Source organism: Glarea lozoyensis (genome assembly GCF_000409485.1).
Source record: "Glarea lozoyensis ATCC 20868 chromosome Unknown GLAREA16, whole genome shotgun sequence".
NCBI lineage: Eukaryota > Fungi > Ascomycota > Leotiomycetes > Helotiales > Helotiaceae > Glarea > Glarea lozoyensis.
This window is the reverse complement of record NW_007360990.1, coordinates 1,775,238-1,799,486: the sequence shown is the minus strand read 5'-3', so window position 1 is coordinate 1,799,486 and position 24,249 is coordinate 1,775,238. Positions and strand designations below refer to the sequence as shown.

Below are 24,249 nucleotides of genomic sequence, written 5' to 3'. Positions count from 1 at the left end.
ACACCTATCACAAAACGAGAAGGGAGTTCTAGCACTGGAAGACAGTTCGAAGAGGTGGACCATCGAAATGCAACTACTTGGTCCTGGAGAGTTTAAATACGCGAAAACCCCGTGGGTAATAACAACTGTGGAAAAGGTATGTAACACAGCATCGTCCTCAATTAATTGGCTAATATTCTCAGGACTTGAGCAACAGACCGGATTTTGCTGCTTCGTCGCACGACTCTAGTATGGGACTCAGTGGCTCTAATAGGGTGACGGTGTCGTGGTATACTATAGTATACGGACAATATACCTCTAACGATAAATACTATATTGCCTTAAGTATACTACCTATATAAAAGATATACTAATAATATACTACTAGTACGCTTACGTAATATTTAGACCCTAAAAGCGCGTAAAACGCGTCTATATATAGATTTTTTTAATAAAAAACGCGACTTTTAGGTTATTTCGTATAGTATAGTATCGTAATAATATAATATTAAGAATACGTACTATACCGGCTAATTAAAAGATATACCGCGAGGGGTCAAATATCACGTCGTATTATCACGATAATACTATTAGAGCCACTGATAGGACTTGCATAGTCTATTGATCCTACACTGCCGGACGCTTTTGAGCTTGTAACATCGGCTGGTTCTGATGAGGGTACTATTAAGCTGAAACTTGGCGTTACGCCTGTGGTAATGCCTGAAACGGAGTATGAGATTACTTGTGCACTTGCTACTGGAGGGAAATTGCTCGAGTCTTTTACGACTGTGGTGATTGAGGTGAAGGAAAAATCAACTATGTGAGAAGAAATCAAAATCCCTCGTCACCTGGTCTGTGAAGGTTCAGTGGGCTTTAACCGTACTAGTTCTTGGTTGAGGGAGCTCTTGTCTAGAACTGTGTGGAACGATATGCATTTTTTTCAGTGGCTGCTAGTTAAGACAATGATTCGGCATGTCAGATCTTCTTGCACTGGAAAGGGTTTCGCGACTATTATCTATCGTGTCCTCACAAGGCTTCATTTCCCAACAATTGAAAGGATTTAGCTGCTAACAAACACACAATCTTGTTTGCATTGGTCATCAATATCAGATCTGTAAAAACACAGTATCTCCACTCGACTTGTGACGATATCTATTCTTCCAGAGATATTCTTTTATAAGGTATTATTTCAATGTTTTCTACTCTGAATTCAGAGTACATATACTCTAAGAGAACATTCTATAAGTACGAAAGTACGTTCTATACACACGTCGTATTCCGAGAATGCAGATAATCAAACGCGGCCAACAATCCAACCATATGTGCCAACCCAGCAAAGATAACCATGAAATGGAATATCTGATGACTGCTACCACAAATATCATGTCTCAAAGGATACCATCTCTCCGGAACCTAAGTCTTGTCAGATTTCATCAGTCGATACTTTTGAGTTCACTTGCCCTTACGACGAAGACTACTACTCCCACCAAATTCAAAGCAGTCATCAATATCATCCAGCAAAGACTCATTCTGTGGTTCTGAATAACCCAGCCGTGAATCGCAAGTCCGTGTATCACGAATACAAGTGCTGAAAAACCTAGACCCGCGTACATTGCGGCGCGATAGGGTCGGAGTCGAGGAAGACGGAATCTTGGGTCGAGACTCACAATTATACAAGCGATGGAGAGTACGGAAACCTGGACAACGTTTCGCTTATGTCAGTATATAATTCATGCATCCACATCAACAATGCCATAGAACAGAGGGAATGGAGAAACTGACTACCGACCAATAAACCTTCTGAAGCGCCGGATCGCAATAAAATCCATAATAGATAGTCGGGACGGTGGAACCCACATCAAGCATACTATCCCCATGTAATCAAGCTGACTTCCACGAGCTGCGATTTTTGCGCTGTGGTTTACAAAGGTATGGAAACTGTTCTCGCCCCGGTTAATTGGCAGACCTCGGAATCCGGAGAGTGAAACATACGTGGCTGAGATGAGGAAACAAATCGCGACGCCGAAGAAGAAGGTTGAGAAGACAATGATGTCGCCGCGTTGAGCGCTGGAGTATCGAGGGTAGATTGTGCAGTAGACGTATATGGGAAGGATGGCGAATAGAATGCCGCCGAATAGGTGGGAGTATATGTTTACTAAAGCCATCAATTCATGATCTCACTGAATGCCTGTCTCTGGAAGCATGCGTACCGGTTTCGTTATGTATATATCCTAAACTTTTTAGAGACTGGCTGAATGATCCAGATGCGGGCCTAAGTGCTGTCAGCTACATCTCCGCCGCACTAATCGTTGAAATTACCGATATTTCGAGATAATGAATTCGTTGTCCCTGCGAATATTTTAGACGATGAGGAGGAGGGTTGCATGATATATAATGACTGACTGTTGCCATGTTTCTGCCGAAGGTCTGGGATCAGCTTTCAAATTCATAGAACACTCCGGGTTAGGACTCACGCAGTTCATGCCATTTCAACAGAGATATTCCATCATCTATATCTATGGACAAATTTGGTGTCATATTAACTTTGTTCGCTATTATTTGAGTGAGCGCACCCTGGCGTCTATGAACATGGGACATGGAATCATCTGCCACTTTTTATCGAGACATAAAGGTTTCGTGGCGATTAAGAAGAACAAAGTCGGAAACAAAACATAAGACATTTTGAAAACCAAGATGATGCAAAAATATTCTCCTTTCATCGAAGTCTTTGATGTCTTCTTTGTCTAGATGGCGAGAAGTGTGCGCAAGCGACTCTTTGAGCGAATTATTTTGGATACACATTTCGTCTAGAAGTTCCATATCCCAGAAGCGGTGACTTACAAAGAATTGCAAGTAGGCACTCTATAGATACCGGAAAACAAACACTAATGTCTGCAATTCCTTCTTTCATCGTGAGAAGAAAAGTGAGAACCTTCAAAACTATTATTCGGGTTTATGCAAGCATATTGTTCTTATGATTATACCGTCAACTATCGCAATATTCATAAATTACAAGTCAGCAAAATGATAATACCCATATATATTATATATTATTACCTGTTGTGACTCTTGCATCTGGCTTGAACACATGTTCGCTAGCACGCGGGAAAAGACTCGCGACATTCCTCCCCGAGAAGCTCCCAGGCATCCCTTCATACTCGACTCATAAATCTCCTTAGAATCTCTTTGTTGCATCTCGCATTTTCGTGACTCGACTCGCACCTCGACTCATACTTCCATCACGCCTCCACCTAATCCTACGGACATCCCCTCCGCACTCTTGGCGTGTCAAACATGCAGTAGCTTGCCCGAACCCAACCTATAAACCACACAACCTACCACAATTCAGTATCAAACTTTTTTTCCTCCGAACAAATGGAGTGTTAATTACTATGATTTCAGAATTTGTTGCTTTTCGCAATTTTGTAACTCGAGTCGTGGATGATAGATGGGGGAGTTGCCCGAAAATGTGGTGCGGGGAGGGCGAGTCAGAGCGTGGGGTGGTGTTGATATCGAAGTTAGTTTTGTAGTCTCGAAGTCATAGACTTAAGGTGGTCTACCTAAGTAAGTTTACTACTGTTGGAGATGTTTTTTGCGAGACCTGTTTAATTGTTGGAAAAGATAATTGTAGGCTGTAGATTCTTGCCTACATGCATATTCAATCTCTGGAAGCCACCTTCAACAAAATAATCACCACACCTATTTCCCCATCCCTAGAGCCAACATATTCCCACTCCTCCTCCTACAATTAAACTCCATATATCCACGAAGCACAGCCTCTCAATCCCAATTTTGTTGCATCTCGCAACCCACGAGGCTTGACTCGTCTCGACACGAGTCATGAAAATGGCCTGATTTTGCCAATCCACGATTCATCCAGACCGCGAAATGATATACCCGCGGCTAACGTATCCTTACCTGCTTACCAGTACCTAGTATGCTTTGATATGAAATGAGCAACATCTGAGCATCTATAGATAAAACGTGTTGTGATTGTGGAAATGTTTTGTTGCACATCGCATTCGCCGGCTGTTGCTTACGGATCGCTAGGGCTGTACTCCCCGCGATGAGGGAGTGACATTCTGGTGCTTTAGCGAGGAGGACAGGGGGCGTCCGTTGGGTAGAGCTCAGTCATTGATGGACTTTCCTGGTAAGAACGAAAATGTTCTCATCGAATTGATTGTCTTAAGTTGAGTCCAAGGAAATGTCGCCAAAGCATAAGTATCTAGGAATTGCGAGCTCTCATTCACAGACGCCTACAGCCATATTCCTACCTCCGACGCAACTGAAATGTCACGAGAATTCGCATAGCACCTCTGTCAAATCACTACTGACTCGAAAACACGATAAACTCACTCTTAAGTCATGGCGATAAGAACTGATCAGCAAAACCCACCGTTTTCGCATGCTTGTCCCATCCAACATTGCATTTTCGTAGCGAAGCCCCGACTTCAAACCCCGGCTCTATTATAAACATAAACACGAAAAGTTTAGTATTATCTATGATTTCCAAATCCAAATCTCCTTTCACCACTATCGTACATTTATTCGCACCGAAAAATTCAGTGGCGCCTAAAATGCATGTCACTTATAGCCATTCAAGGATAAGATGTAATTCTCATCCTGATTTCAGAGATCGGCTTGTGGAATCAGACTTTCCGGCAAACGCAACACGTACACGAATACAGTGACGCGAAATGCAATTAGAGTTTCGTTATACATTGCAGGCATCTAGAAGTAATTACCCCCATTTACTCATCACCCATCTTGTCGCCATATCCAATTTCGAGGTTCCTTCTACTCAAAACACCCTATCAGTATATCACCATTATACAGAGTTTTTCCCGCACATTCGCTCGTGGTAAAGAATAAATTGCATCTTGAGGGTGTGGAATCGGGAAGCCAGATGGCAAGCAACTTATCTGATATAGAAAGTTCAACAGCTAAGCGGAAGCATAATGTTACAAGACTGTATATCAGAGAGACAAACAATTCAGATAGAGAAATAACGTGACACTTAAGACTTTAGCGGTAGATTACCACGTTGTAAATAATAGATACGCATGATACGGAGGAATATCGTCGTGTTCAAACATGGTTATTTATCGCTACTGTGATAAAGGCTAGATTAATAATAATAATATCACTATTCTCATTCCGATATCACCCAACTCGCACTCCTCCCATCGACTTAAGCACCCCGCATCCAAAGACCCAATACTCACAAACGACCTGGATTCAATTCCACCTAAACCCCAAAATGTCCTCTAGCCAAAAATTCTGACTCTAGAGAATATGACCGAGACAGATGCCTAGGGAAGTATGAGTTGTGGTGTGGGAGGTATGAGTCGCGTCATAAAATCACACGACGCAACAAAAATTTCAAATTAAGGGTTAGTGCCTATCTAGCGAATGTCTTAGCACAGAAGTCTTGACCACTTCTTATCCAACATCTCTACAACATTCCAGACATCTAAAACTTGTATCACCGCTTCAAATCAGATACATGAAAGATACAAGATATCTTAAATCGCGGGTGATATGCAAAGAGGCGTGAACAAAAACAAGCCGAAATCGAAATTGGAATTCCACCATCTACTCCCAGAGCGACACCTAAATTTCATAACGAAAATCCATGTATAACGATCATGGAACTGCCTCGCCCATCAAATTTGCAACCCAACAAGCAACTTCAATGGACAGGTAAAATCAAACATCTGATTCATAAATTCCGTCTTCTCATCTCTATCATCTCCAGAACCAGCATTGCTACATCCGTCGACTCAAATTCTGCCTACCCTACCAACGGGATATGATGGTCATCGAGACCGTATGACTTCGCAAGTGTAACTTCTTACCTTAAAAAGCTCTTCTCAACACCTCTACGAACCACACTCTCAACACTACTAAATTTCCATTCCTTTCGATTCCCTCCCGGTCCCTTCCCCTTCCCCCCTTCCATCCACCTCTCCAATACCCCTCATCACTCACTCAAGACTAGGCTTATACTCATCCAGAAACCTCCTCTCCTCCTCCGTATCCGCCCGTCCCAGGATCTTATTACGAGTAGGATACCTCCCAAACCGCTCCAACAACTGTAAATGTTTCTCGGCAGCTTTGAAACCCATCTCAACCCATTTCCTCTCCACCTCCCTCTTCCCCGCATCACTCTCCCCTCCAGCCTTACCATCCTCAACAACCCTACATCTCTCAACCAACCTCGCAAACCCCTCCCTCCCAACCCCAACATCATACACCCCCTCCTGCTGCACCGCACAAACAAAAAACGCACTCGCCTGCACCACACCGACCTCCCCATCCCACCCTTGTCCAACAACGCCCCTCACGATCCCCCTCGCCCTCACATCCCCCCCAAAAGCCTCCGGCCTATCCCTGAAAAGATTTCTCGAGAACTGATCGAGCAGGACCACAAGCGCCAGACAGCCCGCAGGGGTCTCGGTCCAGTGATCCAGCTCACCTTTCCTCGCTTTCAGAACTAGATGTTCAAATCTGGTTTTGAGTTCTGCGTCGAGACCGGGAGGTGGGATGATCCATTCCAGGGGATCGCGTTGGAACCAGAAGAAGATGATGGATTTGATGTCTGGGTTGGTGATTTGGGCGTCTGAGGGGAGGGTGTGGTCGTGTAGCGGGGAGCGCATTTCTGATGGTGCGGTTGTGTGATTGAGGGATTTCAAAGGAATAACCATATCGCTCGATGTCGTGACTTTCAGTCGTAGTATGTCTTTGGTTCTTGAAGCGGATTGTCAATGACAGTGGTGGTGCGAATGAGTTGCCCCGCTTGCTTGACGTAAGTTCCAAGGTTGCTGTCCTGCGTACATCTCATTCCTCTGAAACATTCGATCTTTCCGAAGATAGCAACTTCCACTCCATCTTCGCCTCATTGTCCTTGAGAAATATCTATATATTTTATGTCCACGACGAATCTCCCTAATATTCCATCAATTTACATACAATATCATTAGCAGTAAGTTTCGTTGCCAAAAGATCACTCAACGCTTTCTTTCTCTCTCTCCCTCACCCGCTCCCAGGGACAGGGGGGTTCCCTAGAAACGCTGAATAACTTCTGAATCGGCATACTGGATGGTTCCAGGGGTCTAGTGATTATTGATTTGGGTTTCCAGTTTTTATAGATAGAGTCTAGAAATACTAAGATTAGCAAGGTAGATACATCAATGTTTTGAAGTCTTACTGTACTCGCGATTAATATTGTAAGATGTATTTACGCTTCGTTAGAATTAAACCCCTCAATAATTAAGGGATTCAATCCATCGATGTCTTATTCTTTAAAATATATTTCGCAAACATCCAAACTCCTCTATTACCGGAACCGAAGAATTCGGCAAGTGCACCTAGAACAGTCCTAATATCACAACGCAGAAGGGCGAGAGCTTTATATATATAACTTAATTCTAATGTTCTATAATAGACCAATAAGCTAGAGTATTACAGAACCCGATATATAAACTCTACCCTAAGTATAGTATATTCCGAAGACGACATCGATTATAGAATCCTCTGGGACATCGGAATATCAAAGAATCGTTTCGAATTTTTGGTCCAAAACACCGCCTCATCGCACTCGCTTATCGTACATCAACGAGTGCTCAGTGCTCACCGAGTATCAGATCCACTACGACGCTGTAGCGCTTACATGTACTCCCCCCCCTAAATAGAGGTTATTTGGTAGGTAGTATAGAACTTGTAGGACGAGTAAAACTTGTCGGTTCGAGGGAGACTTAGGTGGTGAAGATAAAAATTTGTCTTAAAATCCACATATCGAGCCCAACGGACTAGTTGATAGGCGCGCCTGCGCAATCCCACTGAATGTCCTCTATTCCGGGGGGGAGAGTACTGTAACGTTAGTCTTGTAGGTCTTACATGCCTTTCGTGCTGCTTTGCTAAAATTGGTTGTCAATATCCAACCAACTGCATATAAATCAGTTGCCAACATTCAACCAACTGCATATAAAATCAGTTGCAAATCTTCGACCAACTGCATATAATGCATGCATGGTCGTTTAGGCAGGTGCTACGAACATGTATAAAAACCCGCGCTCAAGAATCGTAGGAGTACAGTTTCCTTAAAACAAGAGGCAATCGACCGACTCGCAAATCTTCTAGCTTTTAAACATTTGAAATTGAAAACCAGTCCCAACCACCGCACGCTCACCTCACACTCACCTCACTCCAGCAACGCCAACCAACCATCCACACTTCCCACACCTCCCACCCCCCCACCATGACCTACAAAATCCTCATCTTGCAACCCGCAAACCAGGCACCACGCCCACAGAATTCAAAACGCACTACGAGAAAACCCACGTCCCTCTCATCAAGACCCTCGCCGGGCCTCTCTTTCCCATCTCGCACACGCGCACCTACCTACAGCGCTCCGACACCGAGCCCGGATACCCCGCTACCGTGCTCGTAGGCAGCCAGGCCGATTTTCCATACGACGCGTTCGCAGAGCTGACGTTCGTGGATGAGGCTGCGTTTGGGGCGTTTTATGGGAGTGTGACGGCGAGCGAGAACGCGGCCAAAATCGCTGCCGACGAGGAGTTATTTCTAGATAGGGGGAAAATGTCGGTAGTGGTGGTAGGGGACTGCATTAGTACAAGTGGTGACAGTGCGTAGGAAGTCGAAGCGGATAGTTGATTGGATGATGGTGCAAATTTTGTTTGTAGGGTATATTTGTTCTTTGGTTGGGCTTGTTGCTGAGATTGGTGGTGTCGATGAGCTGTAAAGGAAACCGCACTTTCTTCACGTAATTTCCAAGCTTGCTGATGCCTTGCTTACATTTCATCTGCTGAGACATATCCTCTGGAAGATAACCATTCTGCCTGCATCGTATCTTCATCATCTAACTGCATATCCGCCTCATGGTCCCTGAGGAAAAGCCTTATAACCTGCGTCCCTGAAAAGTCTTTCTGTATTTCCAACAATTCACATCCAATATCATCAGCACCCCATTTCGTGCCCAAGAAATCACTGAACGCCTTCTGTCTTTCATATCTCCGCTCCCGGTGAGGTTTACCAGCAACACTAAATGACTTTTGTATCTCAGTCATTTGACGTTTGACGCCCTTGATATCCTTAAACCAACTCATAGTACATACAGTATCAGGGTGAGAGTCGCCGTAAAGGTGCCAAAGGCTAAGCACAAGGGTGCAGTAATGCCCCTGAAAATGAAGCCAAACAAGAACTGGATCTGAGCAGTCAACATAGCCATAGGTGTAAGGGCAAAGAGCTCCGTTGTGAGAATCCCAAAACCTAGGGGGATAGACGTCAATGATCTCAAGCCATGTATCTGGGATGAGAATTGGGCAAGCGAAACGGAATCTCGGCCACAACGGCAAGCTGCCTCCTTCGCAAGATTTGATGATTATTGTTGTGGGTTTCCAGTTCTCATACGTGGATTCTAGCAATGCCGGTATCAGCAAGTTGGATTTATCAATGTTCTGGATTACTTACTGTGCTCTTGATCGATATGTGTTAGGTGCGTTTGTGCTTCATTCGGGTCGAATCCTTCTGTTGAAAACTCATTATTCGAAGTGCACCTCGAAAACATCAAGACTTTAGCGTCACTTGAACGAACAAACTCGGGAATTTCTACAGATTCCTTGTCTCGACAGCGTGAAAGTTTTATACCTGTAAGAACACCTGGCACATTCCCAATATCACACTGCAGAATGGCGACAGCAGAAGTTTTATGATCCTCCATCAAATTCCCCTCCCTAAGCAAAACCTTCACACAGACACCCCCCTCCGCAGGTAATGCTAATGGAAGACTCGGTTTGAAAGAGCAAAACTGTGCTATAACGGACGAAAAACGAAAAGAGGCAGGCGACGTAGCCAGCGGGCCCTCGCCGAAGAGCAGAGGTGATGAAACACCCATGTCAGCAGCAGTTAAACCCCATGCAAATAGCGATTGATCGTTCGTGATTTTCATAATTTCATGCTGGAGACGTATGAAAGCATTCCCTTTTTCGCCATACAGCAACGGCATGTTGATACCAAAGATACCGAGCAGACAGTATGCTATATCCTCAAGCCGAGTTGTTCTTCTTCTAGACGCCCAAACCATCCGTCGAGCGACTGAGAACCCACTCATGTCCTGGACACCATCTAGTGCGCATGCATCAATATTTGTCGTTGTCGAAATGAGGTCTGTCAAGTTTTCTTTGGTGCCAAGGAAGATCCATTCGCTGTTGTAAAAGTGGACTGTCTTTGGAGCAATAAGTTCTTGCAATGTCCAACCGCGAGTGAACCACCTGGAGGCCGAAAAGCTGGAAGCGAAATTATCTTGCTCTTCGGACCGGTCCGATGTAGTGTAGACATCTGACATATACGCATAGCATACATCAGAGCTCCGATACCATTCATACATAGAATTGATGGCTTCCGATAATTCAGCTGAACTGGACTTGTCAATGCAGCACGTATCGATCCAGATATAATCGTAGCCATCTAGTGCAGCTGTTTGACAGCTATATTTGATTTTGGAAAAACCAGCTTTGTTTTCGAATTTGGAGCGTTCACCCGTGATATCCTGAAATAGCACTTCGTCGGAACCCCAGGTATGGGAGAGGATCGCATATTTTGGGCACCTTTCGATATTTTTCTCTTCGGGGCCGCCAACGTTGATGCTCCCATCTTCATAGAAGCCATATGTACGGTCATCGCCAGTGACGAAGAATTCTTTCAGCTCGAGTGTCGTAGTGTGCAGCAATCGCATTGTTCTGCGCAAGTGACACGGCGCCAGTAAGGTAGGAAGTCCGAAGTCGTAAGAAGCTGCTGTGTCGATATGACCTGAGCAAGGTGTTGGATCTAGACTGATATGTAAGAGTAGTTCAGTCTGTGGTATGACAGCTCTCAAGCTTCGATGTTGATCAGGCTGGTGCGAGATGTCGAAGCCTCATCTGCGGGTAACCTGCCCACCAATAAGCATCACGGATCATCTTTACTATACTATATCGTGATTTTGAGGCTCGCATTACAGCTAGTCGAGATCTTTATAGCTATATATAAGACGTTCGAATATAACTTATAGAAGAGTTTTTTGAAGTAAGAAAGGAATCTCGTCGGAAATTCCAGATGAGGATGAGCTCTAAATTAGTGTCGTCACGTGTGCCTTGCCTGCGAGAGGAGCGACGTGAGTCGGGTCCTTGGGTATCTTTAGTCTGACATTAAGCTATTTCAAGTGGTCGCTAATTAAATATATACAGTATGATATCATGTCTCCCCAATCCCGATCAAAAAACCCAACTCCACATCAATCTCGACTCCACGTGACCCGCTCCTGCTTTTCCTCTGCTCCTGAAGCCTCCGCTCATGCGATCTTCCGTCGCCTCACGACTCTCTTCCACACTCTGTGCACTTCTCAGTCCACATCATTCTCACAAGCCAAAACCTTACACCCTCAGTCACCTCTCACTTATTCTCAGCCCTCTTCTCCGCCGCATGATCCTCCATCACACTTCCAGCCACACTATCTTCAAAGACATCAACTTTCGTAGTGGCAAACTTTCTCGCACTGACACCACGTTCAAACAGAAGATCCAACTCTGCAAACGTACGTCCGGCAGGCTCAGGAAGACGGAAGTAGGTATAGATGACGCAAAGGAAACAACTTCCGCCCCAGAAGAACCCGGCATAGTTGGCCCAGTCCCAAGCTTCTGGGTTGAGCATGTAAGGGGTGAGAACGGAGCAGACGATTCCGACGATGTTGTAGAGATTGCGACCGAGAACAACTGTTTTGATTTGGAGACGACGGGTTGAGAGTTCGGAGACCAGGGAGTAGCAGACTGTTCCGACGGAGAGTTGATAGCAGCAGGCCCACACCAACATGATGGCGCCAGTAGCTAGAGATCCTGCATCGCGATGAGATTCTGGAACCAGGCCAAGGAAGCCTAGGATAAAGAGCATGATGCAGAGACCCATGAGCCCATAGAGGTAGAGAGAGCGACGCCCGATCCCAAGCGTCATTAAAAACCAAGCTCCGAAAACACCACCCATGTTAATTCCATATTGACCTAAAGCAAAATCGTAGGCACGAGAGCTGGAAAGACCGGCTTGCTTCAGAAAGTAAGTTGAATATCCCGAGAATGAGTTTCCGGAGAGATTCTGCATCGCCCATACCATGCAAACGATCTCGGTTCGGCGTAAATCGGTACCCTTGAAACAATCGAGGTAACTTGCTCCAGCTGTGATTTTCTCTTCCAGCTTCGTCGTATGGACCATCATTGAGATGGTATCGTCAGCGTTAAAGTTGGTTTCCCTGTCCAGACTGGTCAAGCGAAGGAGTGATTTCTTGGCTTCTTCAATTCTACCTTTCCGAACCAGCCACCAGGGTGACTCTGGTGCAAGAGCTACTCCAATTAGAAGAGGGACTGGCCACATCCATTGAAGGGCGTAGGGGATGCTTCTCAACATTAGCGACGTCTCTGAGAGTAGGTTCCAAGTTATCAATGGCACTCACCGATACGCCCACTCGTCCGTCCTGCCCAACATACTCTTGATCACTCCAACACCAATGATCTGACCAAGACCCCAACAAAAATTAACGTATGTCGTGAGATACCCACGAAGAGCAACAGGACAGACTTCCGAGGCATAAGTGATAGTCAAAGTCTGGAAGATCCCCCATGGAATACCGCAAAGAATCTCAGCAACCAGAAGCGTTTCCACATTCTGCGCCGTGAAGAAAATGGCCGTAAATGCGATAATCAAAGTCAAACAAGTCATGACCGTATATCGATATCCGAAGCGCTCAGAAACGAAACCATTGATAAAAAGACCGATAATCTCTCCACAATTCATACCCTAACTCACGTGAGCAGTGGCAATAGAGGTCAAAGGGGGTAAACACACATTACTGAGACCAGCTTGCCATGGAGCAGGAACCTCATAAGTGCCTTTCGAGGTTAATTCTCCGTATTTTCGATTGAATTGCGGAAAGGCGTCTGGGAATAGCGATCAGCAACTCATCTCAAGCGTGGTTGTGCCCCACAAAACTTACAAAAATTGCTGAGCAGCGAAATATCATACCCTTCCATGGCGATGCACGTCGAGATGAGTATACTCCAACCCACCGCTTTAGGATACAGTTTGATACCCTGCCAAAGCGACATCTGATGCTCAACCTCGGACGCATTTTTGGCGTTGCGGATGATCTCGTTCAGGGACTTGGAGTGATCGAGTTGATCCTCGGCCGGAAAGTGCAACGCCGCTTCGTTGGTGACAATATCATCAGGATGTTTTGCTGAAGCCATGATGTTGTTTTTTCATGCGCGACAGACCAGAGTTGCGGTTGACGGCGGGTGTCGAACGATAGCTGACAGTTGACGTTTCTGTCGGGTTCGAAATTAAGCAGAAGCAGACCGACAGACCCGCTGATCTTTTAATCTTCTTCTTCCATGACCAGACTAGCTCGACAACACTAGAAGGCGACTAGTCTAGCCCACTCTACCGCTGGTAATGCGGGGGATGCATCTCGAGGAAGTTGCAATTCATGGAGGTCAAAGATAACCAATAGAAAATGCATCAGACACAAGCTTGGCTTTGAAGCCGTCGTTTGTGGGAAGATTTACCTCCGTTGCACTGCAGCCGTTGGCCGGCGTATGGCGGGGAAATGCGCGCCGGCGAGACTTCCCCAACAAATCCATGGATCTTTATGGGTGATTCCGACATTAGTTGTCACGCGGTATACTCGCCAGGCCTGGCTCTCGGGGGTGAACTCAAAAGTGGTGGTGTTGGCAAGAGAACTGTCGCATCTTGAGCCCTGGCTTGGTGTTGTGGATCGGCCCTTCCTTTGCAGTTCTTTGCCGATTTCCATCAAAAGCCGAGGCGAGGGCAAGAAACGCATCACGTGCAACGTTTGTTTCTGAGGATCGAGTCATGTCAAGATAGAACTATTTAGTACGGAAGGTACGGATATCATAGATGGTCTATTGCTATGACCTTTGTGTGACCTTCTAAAACCCTCTCCATGTTGAAAGCTCAGAAAAAGACCGATAACTGCTTGCATCGGATGAAAACTGGCAAGTGGGATTTTCCTGTGATCCCGATAATCACACGGTCACGTGGCGTGCGCGGTGCGAGTAATTCAAGAATCAAGACTCGCCAGACTTGACATCCTCACGACAAGAGACAAATCAACCTAGAAGGTCCAAGTACATCGCGCTTTCGGTATCCAGTCTCGCATCATGGATTGGTTGGGTCAGAGACACTCCGCAATCATATACAGGTTGGCAAACCTCAAATTCAAGTCATATTGCGGTGTTTTGAGCAAAAACCTCGATCGTACCGCAACATACGATGGGTATCGACCATCTTAAATGAAGACCATACCCTCGGACTCGTCGCAAACAATTGCTGTCCAATGAGACTCTACACGTAGGTGAGCGCCAATTCAAAGATAGTTGCGAGTCTTTAACCTCAGTTTGCCGGAACATCAGGTAAGGTTGTTTCGTAATCTGACCAGCGATAGGGTAACATAGTATGAGCACACGCCGTTCTATTTTCAACCTCTTCAAAGGCCCAACTGTCATTAGAACCATATGAACATGGCTGACCGACGTGATATTACGTTGATAAGGAGATAAGCTGCGAGAAATTTAGCATCCAATGAGGCACTAACGCGACTCAAGACAGCATAAACCAATGCGTTTGCTAGCCTCGGGATTGGCACAAGTTGAAATAGCTCCTTTCTTCTGCTTCAAAACATTGACAATTTCAACCTCGTCCGAGATATCTTCGTCAGCTCCCACTACTTTTCATTGTGCGTTAGGGCCCGGTAAGCTTTCCTGGTTACAAGTCAATCATCTTTTGTTTTATATCTTATCTAACTCTCCACAGACAATCTGCTAGGTCCGCAGAGCTCGTGACAACCAAGACAGCCAAAAAGCACGCATAGACAGCGTTTTTCTGGATCACTTAACCAGACAGGAAAATTGTTGAGTCCCAAAGAATACTGAAATTTAGGGATGTCAAAGAAGATGCCATGAATGTTATCGGAAGCTCGTAACATTGTGAACAAGCTCAACCGCGGAGACAGAAGACTCGGAGACCGTCACATTGTTGCATCTCCATATGTGCCCAACCGAAGTGCTCTGCCAACAGTCCCATGGCAACGATTGTTCCTAGATAACACCACGTCAATTGGACATTAAAATACCCAGCAACTGTTCCGCGAACTCGAATATGGGTAGTTGCTCGGGGAATACTCCACAACGAAAAACACTTCTGACCTCCGAACCTCGAATCCGAGATGGAAGAACCGCTGGCACCAAAATGGAGAGCAGTCAAGTTCGGAAAATTAAATTTCAATACTTCCTTTTGCCTCTCCAAAATTCCAGTTCTTTTCGGGAAATCAAAATGGATCGTCCAAAATTGTCTCTTCTATTTTTTGTTGCATATGAGAGAAATACAACGACGTTTATCTAACCTAAATCCTAAAGAGGACGTCAACAAAGATAATCAAAAGAGCTCTACCAAGACACTCTAGTAAAGTCTAATATATTTGGTAGTGACATCTACGAAGACCACGACATTTGAAGCTTGTACGTCGCAAAGCGGAGATTCAACAATGAGCAGGTCATCGCATTGCTCGCCACATTGATTACAGAAGAGCCGAAAGCTTACGTCAGTTTCGCGAAGACCGAAATCGATGATGGTTCTCAAAATGTCTGGCCAAGTTCGTGAATGCTTGGTAATTTGAAATATCGTTCCGAAAGTCAGATTTCAGAGTTTGGAGACCGCGATTTTGATGCTGAACGTATGTTGATGTATTCCCACTTCTTTGTTGAAGAGGGACAAATGGCGAGGATTGTGATCCCATATCATCCTCCCGTGGAGAAGATCTCGGCATAGGAGCCAAAGAATCATACTAAGGTAGCCTTCTACATGTAAATCACTGTCAAAGAGTGAGTTTGAAATGTATACTAGTCTTTCACAATATTGTAGGTAAGTCTTGTTAATCTATTTGTATAGGTTCATCGCCGTGTTACTTTATTTCATTAGTGTATCTTTACCACAATTCCTCTCCAGAACCATTCCTCGAAGTCTCAAGGTATGTCGGGATCATTTTACAATAGATCTTTGTTACCCCAAATGTCTTTGAGTTTTCGAAAGCTTTTCACGACGGTCTTTTGTCAAGCTTTGTCAATTGGGACTTAGACAATAAATTACCCTCAATCAGCCACTAAAGAATGGAAACACCGCTTTGTTGATAGCTTTGGCTTTTATCCATCAATGCCTTTGTTTTCGTCCTCATTAAAAGGTTTGTCTCAAGGCATTACCCCTGAATCGATTAGAATAGTAACTAAATTCAATCAGGAAACCAACATGGCTTATACCACCCAAACTCAACTGTCTATCATAGACACAGGCAATACGCCACTTGATGTGGTTGAGCCAACTCTCGAAACCAAAGATCGATACACATTTGGCGTAGAACTAGAAATGGCCATCGCTGGTTTACATCCCGCCCACGCCGACCCATCACCCAACGACCCACGATCCGTCCGTGGAGTATTAGGTACCGTAAGAAAAGACGACTTCGGCGCGAACGATGGCTTTGAAGTCCTCCAACACATCGCCCAAACCCTCACTGCCGCTGGCATCCCCGCCGAAGCCCAACCCCACGCCCGCTTCGCACCAAACTGGAAACCTCAAAACATATCCGCCTGGATAGTAACCCACGACGCCAGCATCCAAGCACCACAGATCTACACCGCCGTCGACCCATCAAGCGCTTACTACCACTACCACCAAATCGAACTCATCTCGCCCGTCTTCTTTTACAGCCACTCCGCCCTCACAGCCGTAAAAACCCTCTGCAAAACCATGTCCTCCTCTTTCCGAATAAACGTAAACCCCTCCTGTGGCCTGCACATCCACGTCGGCAAGAAATCCTCAGGTATCCCCTTCGAAACAACACGGAACCTGCTCGCCACCCTCTTCACATACGAATCGCAAATCGAATCCATCCACCCTCGCTCCCGCCAGAAGAACCCACTGTACTGTCCGAACCTCCGCCGTGATTCAACGCTCAGGAAGTTATACCCGGACCGCAAATTCTTTCTGCAGCCGTCGTTAAGTCATATCCTGAAAACAACCGACATCATCGACCTCCACGACGCCATCGCGCCCGCCCACGACGAATTCGCGCGCGGCGCTTATAGCATCGCGAATCTCTACCGCTCCACCAGTCTTTCCGCGCCGACGAAAAGAACAATCGAGTTTCAGCAGCATGAGGGCAGTGTAGATCCGGATGTGGTAGCCAACTGGGCACGTTTCTGTGTTGGGGTGGTGGAGTTTGCGGATACGGTTGCGAGTGAGGAGTTGGGTGGGTTGTTGGGGGAGAGGATTATGGAGAGGGAAGTGGCGATTGGACAGGTTCTGAATGAGTTACGAATGCCGGATATTGCGGGGTTTTATGCTGGTATTGTGAAGCAGAGGGAGGAGGAGCGGGTGAGGAGTCTGGGGGGGATGGGGATGAGGAGGGTAGTCTGATGTTTGAGGGGGCGGATGATTGAGGTAGGTCGGGGTGACAGGTAAGTCAAGATGTATAGGTGAGTCTGGCAGGCTGGATTCCTGGTGAGACGGCTGCGTTTGATGGTTTGAGTATGTTGTACATGTAAGTCGGTAGAGAGATTTCTTACGGCCTCATTCCTACTTCTTTGAAGTCTTTTAATTTCTTAAGTATGGCTTCTCAAGCACAAATTCTTCAAAGACATATATTGTTTCATTCACTTCAGCTAGTCATCGCTTTCCAACAAAATGAGTGCATTGCATGAAACTTTCATGTCTCTTTGGTGAAGAGGTCTTTTGCTAAGACTTTAAATTTGTAAGGCATAGGATAGATCAACAACGATAAATAACATCTTTTTTTGCATATGTACAACAAGTAATCAACACCCCAAAATATCTACACATCTCCACCCCTACCCCTCAATATCCTTGGCAAAATTCATTGCAGATAACCTAACTCTTGCAAGCAATAATCGGCACAGAAGTAGAAGCCACACTCGTAGCCGAACTAGGAACCTGAATCACAGTAGTCGGAGCCACATAAGTACTCGTCGGCACAATGGCAGTCGACTGAACAGTCGTCGTAGTAGGTTTATACGTCGCAGTCATCGCACCCAGCGTCTGGACAAGCGCGCCATACGCGGGTTTAGTAGAATATCCACTATTGAACAACAACGGGTTGCTGGCGGCTCTCCAGGAGTCCGGGTCGCGGACGCCCCAGACGGTAACGCCGACGCAGTTGGCGATGTCGACGCAGGCTTTGATGGTGTTGACGTAGTCGTTGGCAGAGGCCTGGACGATGTCGACTTCGGTGAGGGCGCACTCTGGGGCGGCGGCGCAGAGAAGTCTGAGGGATGGCGCGACGTTGCCGGCTTCGCCGGCGACGAGGTGGGCTTGCGCGCCGATGCCGTCGATGGGGATGCCGGCTGCGATCCATTTCTTGACGTAGGTTGCCATTCCGGTGGTTTTCTTGTAGGATGCGCCTTTCTCGACGGTGCTAGTATGGTTGTTAGGACCGGTGTCTGGGATGAATGTGAGATATGAGACTTACTTGTAGTCGTTGATGTAGAGCTTGGCTGCTGGATCAGCCTTGCGGGCTGCTTCAAAAGCAATACGAACAAAGTCTTCACCGAGCAGACGGGAGAAGACTGAGCTTCGGAGACCTCCTGATTCGTCAAACATCTCGTTAACAACGTCCTGCGAGATTGATTAGTTTTGACGATATTATATATTACAGTGGATGCATACCCATTGAAGAATCTTTCCAGCATATCTGCCGATTTCCTTGGTCACATGGTTTTGGATAACTGAAGTGAGGGTGGCTTTGTTATTGATTTGGTCAACCCAGTTTGGGAGTTGCGAATGCCAAACGGTTGTATGTCCACGGACAAGCTTTCCATTTGTCTGAGCCCAGTTGACCAGGAAGTCAAGGTCGTTGAAGTTGAAGTTGTTTTGCGTTGCTTCAATAGTTTGCCATTTGCCACTAGAGGCGAAGCTATCAGCAAAGGTCTTAACACAGATGAAGATCTAATGGCTTACGAGTTTTCCGGCGTGATTTGCCCGAAATCAGCTTTGATAATTTCCGAATTTTGGGCGTTGTTCAACAAGTTACGATCGGCTGCTGTACCAAAGTACTGCTTGCCCAGAGACTTGAAGATGGCATCAATGGATTTCTCTGATCTTGCTCGTCTTTCTAAGGGAGTTCGTGTGCCGAGAAGCTCGAGTTCCCAATCGATATCTCTGATTGTCTCAAGCTTGACACCTGGGGCCGCAGCAACCAACGCTGGCAGAATAAGCAGAACTGAGTAAAGCATTTTGACTATATTTACTATCAGCCAAAGAAACGGATTGGTACCAGGGGGTACGACTACGCACCAGATATGGATTTAGAACTTGTAAAAAGAATAAGCTGATATGGAGTATCTCGAGATGGGCTCGGTGAAACTTACGGAGCGGCAGCAGAGTTCTTATGAATGTCTAACCATCCATCACTGCCATTAGGCTGGAAAATCTATACTCCACATGTTGAATAGAAACATGATGAAAATTTAGCCTGTAGATTGAGGAAGGCAATTTTAAATTGGAAATAGATGAATATACTCCTTGGCTATGGCCAGTGAAAGATCGTAGATATTCGTGAAGCAGATCTGCAGATCGAGCTGTCAAGAAGCAATTGGCCAGGAAGTTCTCCCTTCTAATTTCCAAGAGATTCCCACACATTCAAGGCGGGAGCAGAACTCTTTACGATACGAGCTGCGGAGTCTTCGGGCCATTCTCATTGAGATCTTCACAGGATCAATAATCTCAGTATTCGAGGGTACCGTGACCAAAAATTCGGGATAATGCGCCTAAACCGTTGGTGTTAATGCGGGTTATGGCAGTGGGTAATATGCCCCCAGATTTCCCCCAGATTTCGCCTCCCATCCGACGCCACAAGGAGAATATACAAGCAGGGATGAGAATGGCGAGTAACACACCGACAGCGCTAATTTTCAATTATGAAGATATCATGTAAACATCCCAAGAAAGAACGATCGGTGCAAACAATAGACAGACGAGCCTGAGAAATCCTCGGGTTACCATTACTAAGTTTTCGTACCAAATAGCAAAGTATATTCTAGCAATCAGGCAGAAGAGAATTGAATGCGATCAGAAGATTCCACGATGAGACGTCATGAGCGTTCTTTTGCTGTGTATTCGCATTTAGCCTGCTTCTCAGGAGCCTCAAGACGTTTGAAATTGACCCGGGAGCGCAGTCTACCGGCTAGAAATCCTTCGCAAGCGCACCAATTGAAATTGCTTGTTTCAAAAATAGAAAGAATAAAAGGCTTGTAAGGTAGTCATGGACTGACAGAAAATTAAAAATTAAGGGAAGACTCATTCTTGGGTTAGACAATTACATTAGTAATTGCCCGCAACGAAGGCACGTGCGAGATCGCTAACACCAGAAACAGCTTATGAAGCTTGAGAGCAGAGAATCCCACTAGGTGATTGGCAAGGAAATCCAATTTGAAGAAACTCTTCAAAGTTGAATTAGAGCCGGCTGATAAATTGACTCTGGGCATCGGTGAAGCTCGGGTCGTACAAGTACGAGTAAAACAAGGAGATCCCATTTGCTTTTTCGTTTTTGTGCAGATTACGACAAATGTAATGCGGCTACAAGATTGGCTCGCATATGTGCGATCGAGAAAAAGATGAAATCCACCGGTATTTTGGGCATTGTTGTGTCTAGATGAAACTGGTTTTGGAAGGTCCTCGGTTTTGATCGCTCCTGAATGGTTGTGTAAGAGAAAACAAATTGCATCCTGATTTCTTGGAGCAAGAATTGCGTACTATCATCCGTCTCATCATCCTTCATCATTACGCAAGCTTTGGAGCAGCAGTATGAGCTTGACCAAATGTACTCTGTTCATCGTTCCGCTCGACGCATCATTCCACTGCGCTCTCTTCACCACGACAAGTCGTGCGGTCTCAATTCAGACTCTGGGCTGGGTCACATTTTCCCGCTTCTCGCACTGGCTAGATCAACGCCCACGAAGAATATATCGTCCACCAGAAAGGATATCTGGAACCAAGGTTCTGATTCAACAAACGAGAGTTCCCTGCGAGAATGACAACCAGGCGTGAGATCCGAGGCTAATGCCCTGGTCCGTTCGAAAGTCTATTCGAATTTGGCGCAAGCCTAAGGTCTACCCACTCACGCCGAGGTCCTGAAGTTGTCTTCGAAAGTTTCGATACAACCGCTTGTTCGATAGTCTAACCCCCACGATGTCTAGCATATGTGCCTCTGCTGTTCGGTGGCGCTGCATGCGTCGATCGTGGCTTATGGAAGCCGTCAAAGTTGATCTTGAGTCGTCTTACGATGCCGTCTGCTGTGGCTGCCTTTCCACACCCAGGAACCGTGAGATGGGCGCCTATGGGTCTGGCGGGATGGCTTTCAAGTTTCAACGACTTGTTCGGTTAGAAAGACTCACGTCAATCTCCATGTGCGTCTGCTCGTTACGGTTATGGAGTCCAATGCGAGTAGAGGACAAAGTCGATACAGATGGCATTGGAACTGGCCGTGTAGTTCCTCATGGCTGCCCATATAGGTATCCAAAAGGCATGCTTGCTGGATCGGAGGATATATTGGAGTATGCTGTCGACAGCGTCTGCGAGTGTCCACGTCACATTGTGGGGTCCGATGAATGTGCAAGATTGAGGGAGAGCGTAAGGACGCGACATTCGTGATATCAGATGGTCGTCGGAAGTGTAAGGCTCACCGGTCCGATAATCGGCATGGCTCCGAGCCTCGCCGATTATATTTGCCAAAGCTGTCCTTCTGCTCACCAACCCAAGACCTGGCTCACGGCTAGGAATTTTCGAGGACTTTTACTCGAGACATTCCAGATGGCAAGACCCGCACGCAACTAGTGCTACCGTTCAGTACTACTATAACCGCAAGCTTCATCCACTTGTTCTGACTGTCAGCTTTTGCATCAAAGGACGCGTTTGGTCACAGCAAAAAGAGAAGCTGGATTGGGCTCAACACCAACGAAACCTTTCCAGCTGTGAGCTCTAACGCAGTCAGGATGTCTAGTTCTCCATGGATTGCAACACCCAGACGGAACCAAACGCTATTTGTACACATTCACCTGAATATATGTAGCCTCTTTTTTTTAGAATCCACCAGCTAGGCTTTTTCGCGAAGGAAATTCCGTCTAGCTATCCTCTCAACTGGTTGGTTCATTTACTCAATGGCTTTCAGTTAATGCACGAGCACTATACTTACGCTTTCACCATCAGAAGTGCAGCATAGGAGAAGACCCAACACTCATCATCTCGTGCGGAAACAAGAACATCCAGAATGGTTGGGACCTCGGCCTACAGGAGGTTTATTTACCTTCTACCTCTCAAGATCCAATATGGCTCTGTACTATCTTCCATTTTCTGTTTTCCTCGAATTTCCCTGACCTTCTTCCCTCCTTTTTGACTGCAATTGTTAAGTAGCTGGTTTTGTTTCAACAGATCGACAAGCTGAAGAGTGGTTTTGGTGGCATAACCAAACCACGGGACCGGTACCTTGTACGACATTTGTCGACCGACAGAAAATCAAGCCAGCAAAGTTTGCTTGGTATGTTTCTTCTTCCGTGTTACATGCGGCAGATCTCGAGTTGATGGGTCTTAGTGTAGCGGCTCAATTGCTAGGCCAATAGCTAAGATCCGAGGCAAGTGCTCAATTTGGATAAAATCACCATAATTTGTCATTATTCCTGTTTATCCCCTTTGTACCTTGTAGACTTGGTCCTTTTTCATCCTTCATTACTTTTCACCATGCTCATAAATCTCCATTTCTTTTGATACCAGGTAGGTACCATCATACTTTATACAAGACCCCAATTGGGATGTTGGTATCCTGGCTATCTCTGTATCAAACTTGACAGGCCGGTTCCAACTTACTGACAGCCGATGCTAAGATATCTCTAATTTGTACGTCTCCGGTAATGATATTCAAGATAACGTTTCGGCAATCTTCTTCCGTTTATTTTAAATTGAATTCATCAACTGACATCGGATTTAGTAGTTTCCCCTCGCCGACAGGTACCGGCTACGACCTTGCCCCAGATAGCCTGAGATGTGGAGGTACAAATCAATTAAGCTTCAAATAAACTTGAAGATAGCGCAACCTGGCGAGAAGCATAAGTATTGATCGTCTCCTACGTCAGATTCCTCTACCTCGTAAGCTTTCACGACTCAAAATATCCCAAGAAATCAAAATGTATATCTCAGCACTCGCCGTCTTGGCCTTGAGCACAACGGCTCTTTCCCATGGCATAATCACCAAACCAATTCCTCGCGCCCCAGGTTCCGCATCCCTCTCCTTCTGCGGACCGACCGTAACAAACAACATCAAAGGCGACAACACATCTCACGTCGAAGATCTCCCTGAAGCAGCAGCAAAAGACAAACTTTACCAAGGTGCCGCTCTGTGCAATCTCTGGCTCTGCCGTGGTCTCCAGTACGCCGATAACCTCAAGAATGTGCAGAATTGGACCACCGGACAAGTCGTCCCAGTAGAAGTGTATCTTAGGATCAAGCACGCCGGTAGTGCGAATGTTAGTATCATCGATACCAAGACGAACAAATATGTCAAGGGAGGAGAGAAATTGGTTTATTGGCCGACTGGATATGCGGATGAGGCTGTGAAGAATACGCCGGCCAATCAGACGAAATTTGATGTTAAGATTCCGGATTTGGGCGGTGCTTGCAACGTTGCTGGAGCTTGCGTAAGTTTCTTGCCATGCGATATGGTCTGATTGCGAATATATGGCTAACATTCGAGTAGACTCTGCAGTGGTGGTGGTATGGAACTAAGGCCAGACAGACATACGAGTCTTGTGTTGACTTCAAAATCACCGATCCAGTTGTTCCTGTGATTCCCCCTGTCAAGTCTAGGTTCAATAGGAATTAGTATCTTGAAATTACGGCAGAATGGGAACGATATTCTTTGAATTCTGTTGTGGCAGGATGAGCATGGTATGAAGAGGCTTCCACGATTAAACATATTTGTGGTACTATTCAGATAGTATTGATTATGAAGTCTAAGGCTCATACACTCCTACACTCATGTAAAACTTTTCAAATGAAGTTTTGAATGGTGATACCTTCAATCTGAGTAGTATTGATTGAAGTATATTTTTCAAGATCCGACTCTAAACTAATTCTTGAAAAAGTTGA

General features: G+C 45.8%; 8 protein-coding genes across 8 annotated transcripts; 4 read left to right on the top strand and 4 right to left on the bottom strand.

Annotated features, from left to right (window-relative positions):
• Window positions 1-67: 67 nt before the first annotated feature.
• GLAREA_07856 (uncharacterized protein) lies at window positions 68-803 on the top strand (the record flags this gene model as incomplete). Its single annotated transcript, XM_008082543.1, has 3 exons — window positions 68-136; window positions 183-278; window positions 597-803. 3 exons carry the CDS (start codon window positions 68-70, stop codon window positions 801-803), a joined length of 372 nt encoding a protein of 123 aa, XP_008080734.1.
• A 5,163-nt stretch (window positions 804-5,966) lies between these two features.
• GLAREA_07855 (uncharacterized protein) lies at window positions 5,967-6,638 on the bottom strand (the record flags this gene model as incomplete). The annotated part of the gene is made up of 1 exon (XM_008082542.1): window positions 5,967-6,638. One exon carries the CDS (start codon window positions 6,636-6,638, stop codon window positions 5,967-5,969), a length of 672 nt encoding a protein of 223 aa, XP_008080733.1.
• A 2,154-nt stretch (window positions 6,639-8,792) lies between these two features.
• GLAREA_07854 (uncharacterized protein) lies at window positions 8,793-10,735 on the bottom strand (the record flags this gene model as incomplete). The annotated part of the gene is made up of 2 exons (XM_008082541.1): window positions 8,793-9,418; window positions 9,472-10,735. The coding sequence occupies 2 exons, from the start codon at window positions 10,733-10,735 to the stop codon at window positions 8,793-8,795; spliced, it is 1,890 nt and encodes a 629-aa protein (XP_008080732.1).
• A 695-nt stretch (window positions 10,736-11,430) lies between these two features.
• GLAREA_07853 (MFS general substrate transporter) lies at window positions 11,431-13,271 on the bottom strand (the record flags this gene model as incomplete). Its single annotated transcript, XM_008082540.1, has 4 exons — window positions 11,431-12,421; window positions 12,479-12,822; window positions 12,871-12,962; window positions 13,019-13,271. 4 exons carry the CDS (start codon window positions 13,269-13,271, stop codon window positions 11,431-11,433), a joined length of 1,680 nt encoding a protein of 559 aa, XP_008080731.1.
• Window positions 13,272-16,344: 3,073 nt separating this feature from the next.
• On the top strand, window positions 16,345-17,514 carry GLAREA_07852 (uncharacterized protein; the record flags this gene model as incomplete). The annotated part of the gene is made up of 1 exon (XM_008082539.1): window positions 16,345-17,514. One exon carries the CDS (start codon window positions 16,345-16,347, stop codon window positions 17,512-17,514), a length of 1,170 nt encoding a protein of 389 aa, XP_008080730.1.
• A 471-nt stretch (window positions 17,515-17,985) lies between these two features.
• On the bottom strand, window positions 17,986-19,346 carry GLAREA_07851 ((Trans)glycosidase; the record flags this gene model as incomplete). Its single annotated transcript, XM_008082538.1, has 4 exons — window positions 17,986-18,529; window positions 18,584-18,729; window positions 18,781-19,015; window positions 19,072-19,346. 4 exons carry the CDS (start codon window positions 19,344-19,346, stop codon window positions 17,986-17,988), a joined length of 1,200 nt encoding a protein of 399 aa, XP_008080729.1.
• Window positions 19,347-21,300: 1,954 nt separating this feature from the next.
• GLAREA_07850 (uncharacterized protein) lies at window positions 21,301-21,762 on the top strand (the record flags this gene model as incomplete). The annotated part of the gene is made up of 1 exon (XM_008082537.1): window positions 21,301-21,762. The coding sequence occupies one exon, from the start codon at window positions 21,301-21,303 to the stop codon at window positions 21,760-21,762; it is 462 nt and encodes a 153-aa protein (XP_008080728.1).
• Window positions 21,763-23,288: 1,526 nt separating this feature from the next.
• GLAREA_07849 (uncharacterized protein) lies at window positions 23,289-23,983 on the top strand (the record flags this gene model as incomplete). Its single annotated transcript, XM_008082536.1, has 2 exons — window positions 23,289-23,798; window positions 23,858-23,983. The coding sequence occupies 2 exons, from the start codon at window positions 23,289-23,291 to the stop codon at window positions 23,981-23,983; spliced, it is 636 nt and encodes a 211-aa protein (XP_008080727.1).
• Window positions 23,984-24,249: the final 266 nt, after the last annotated feature.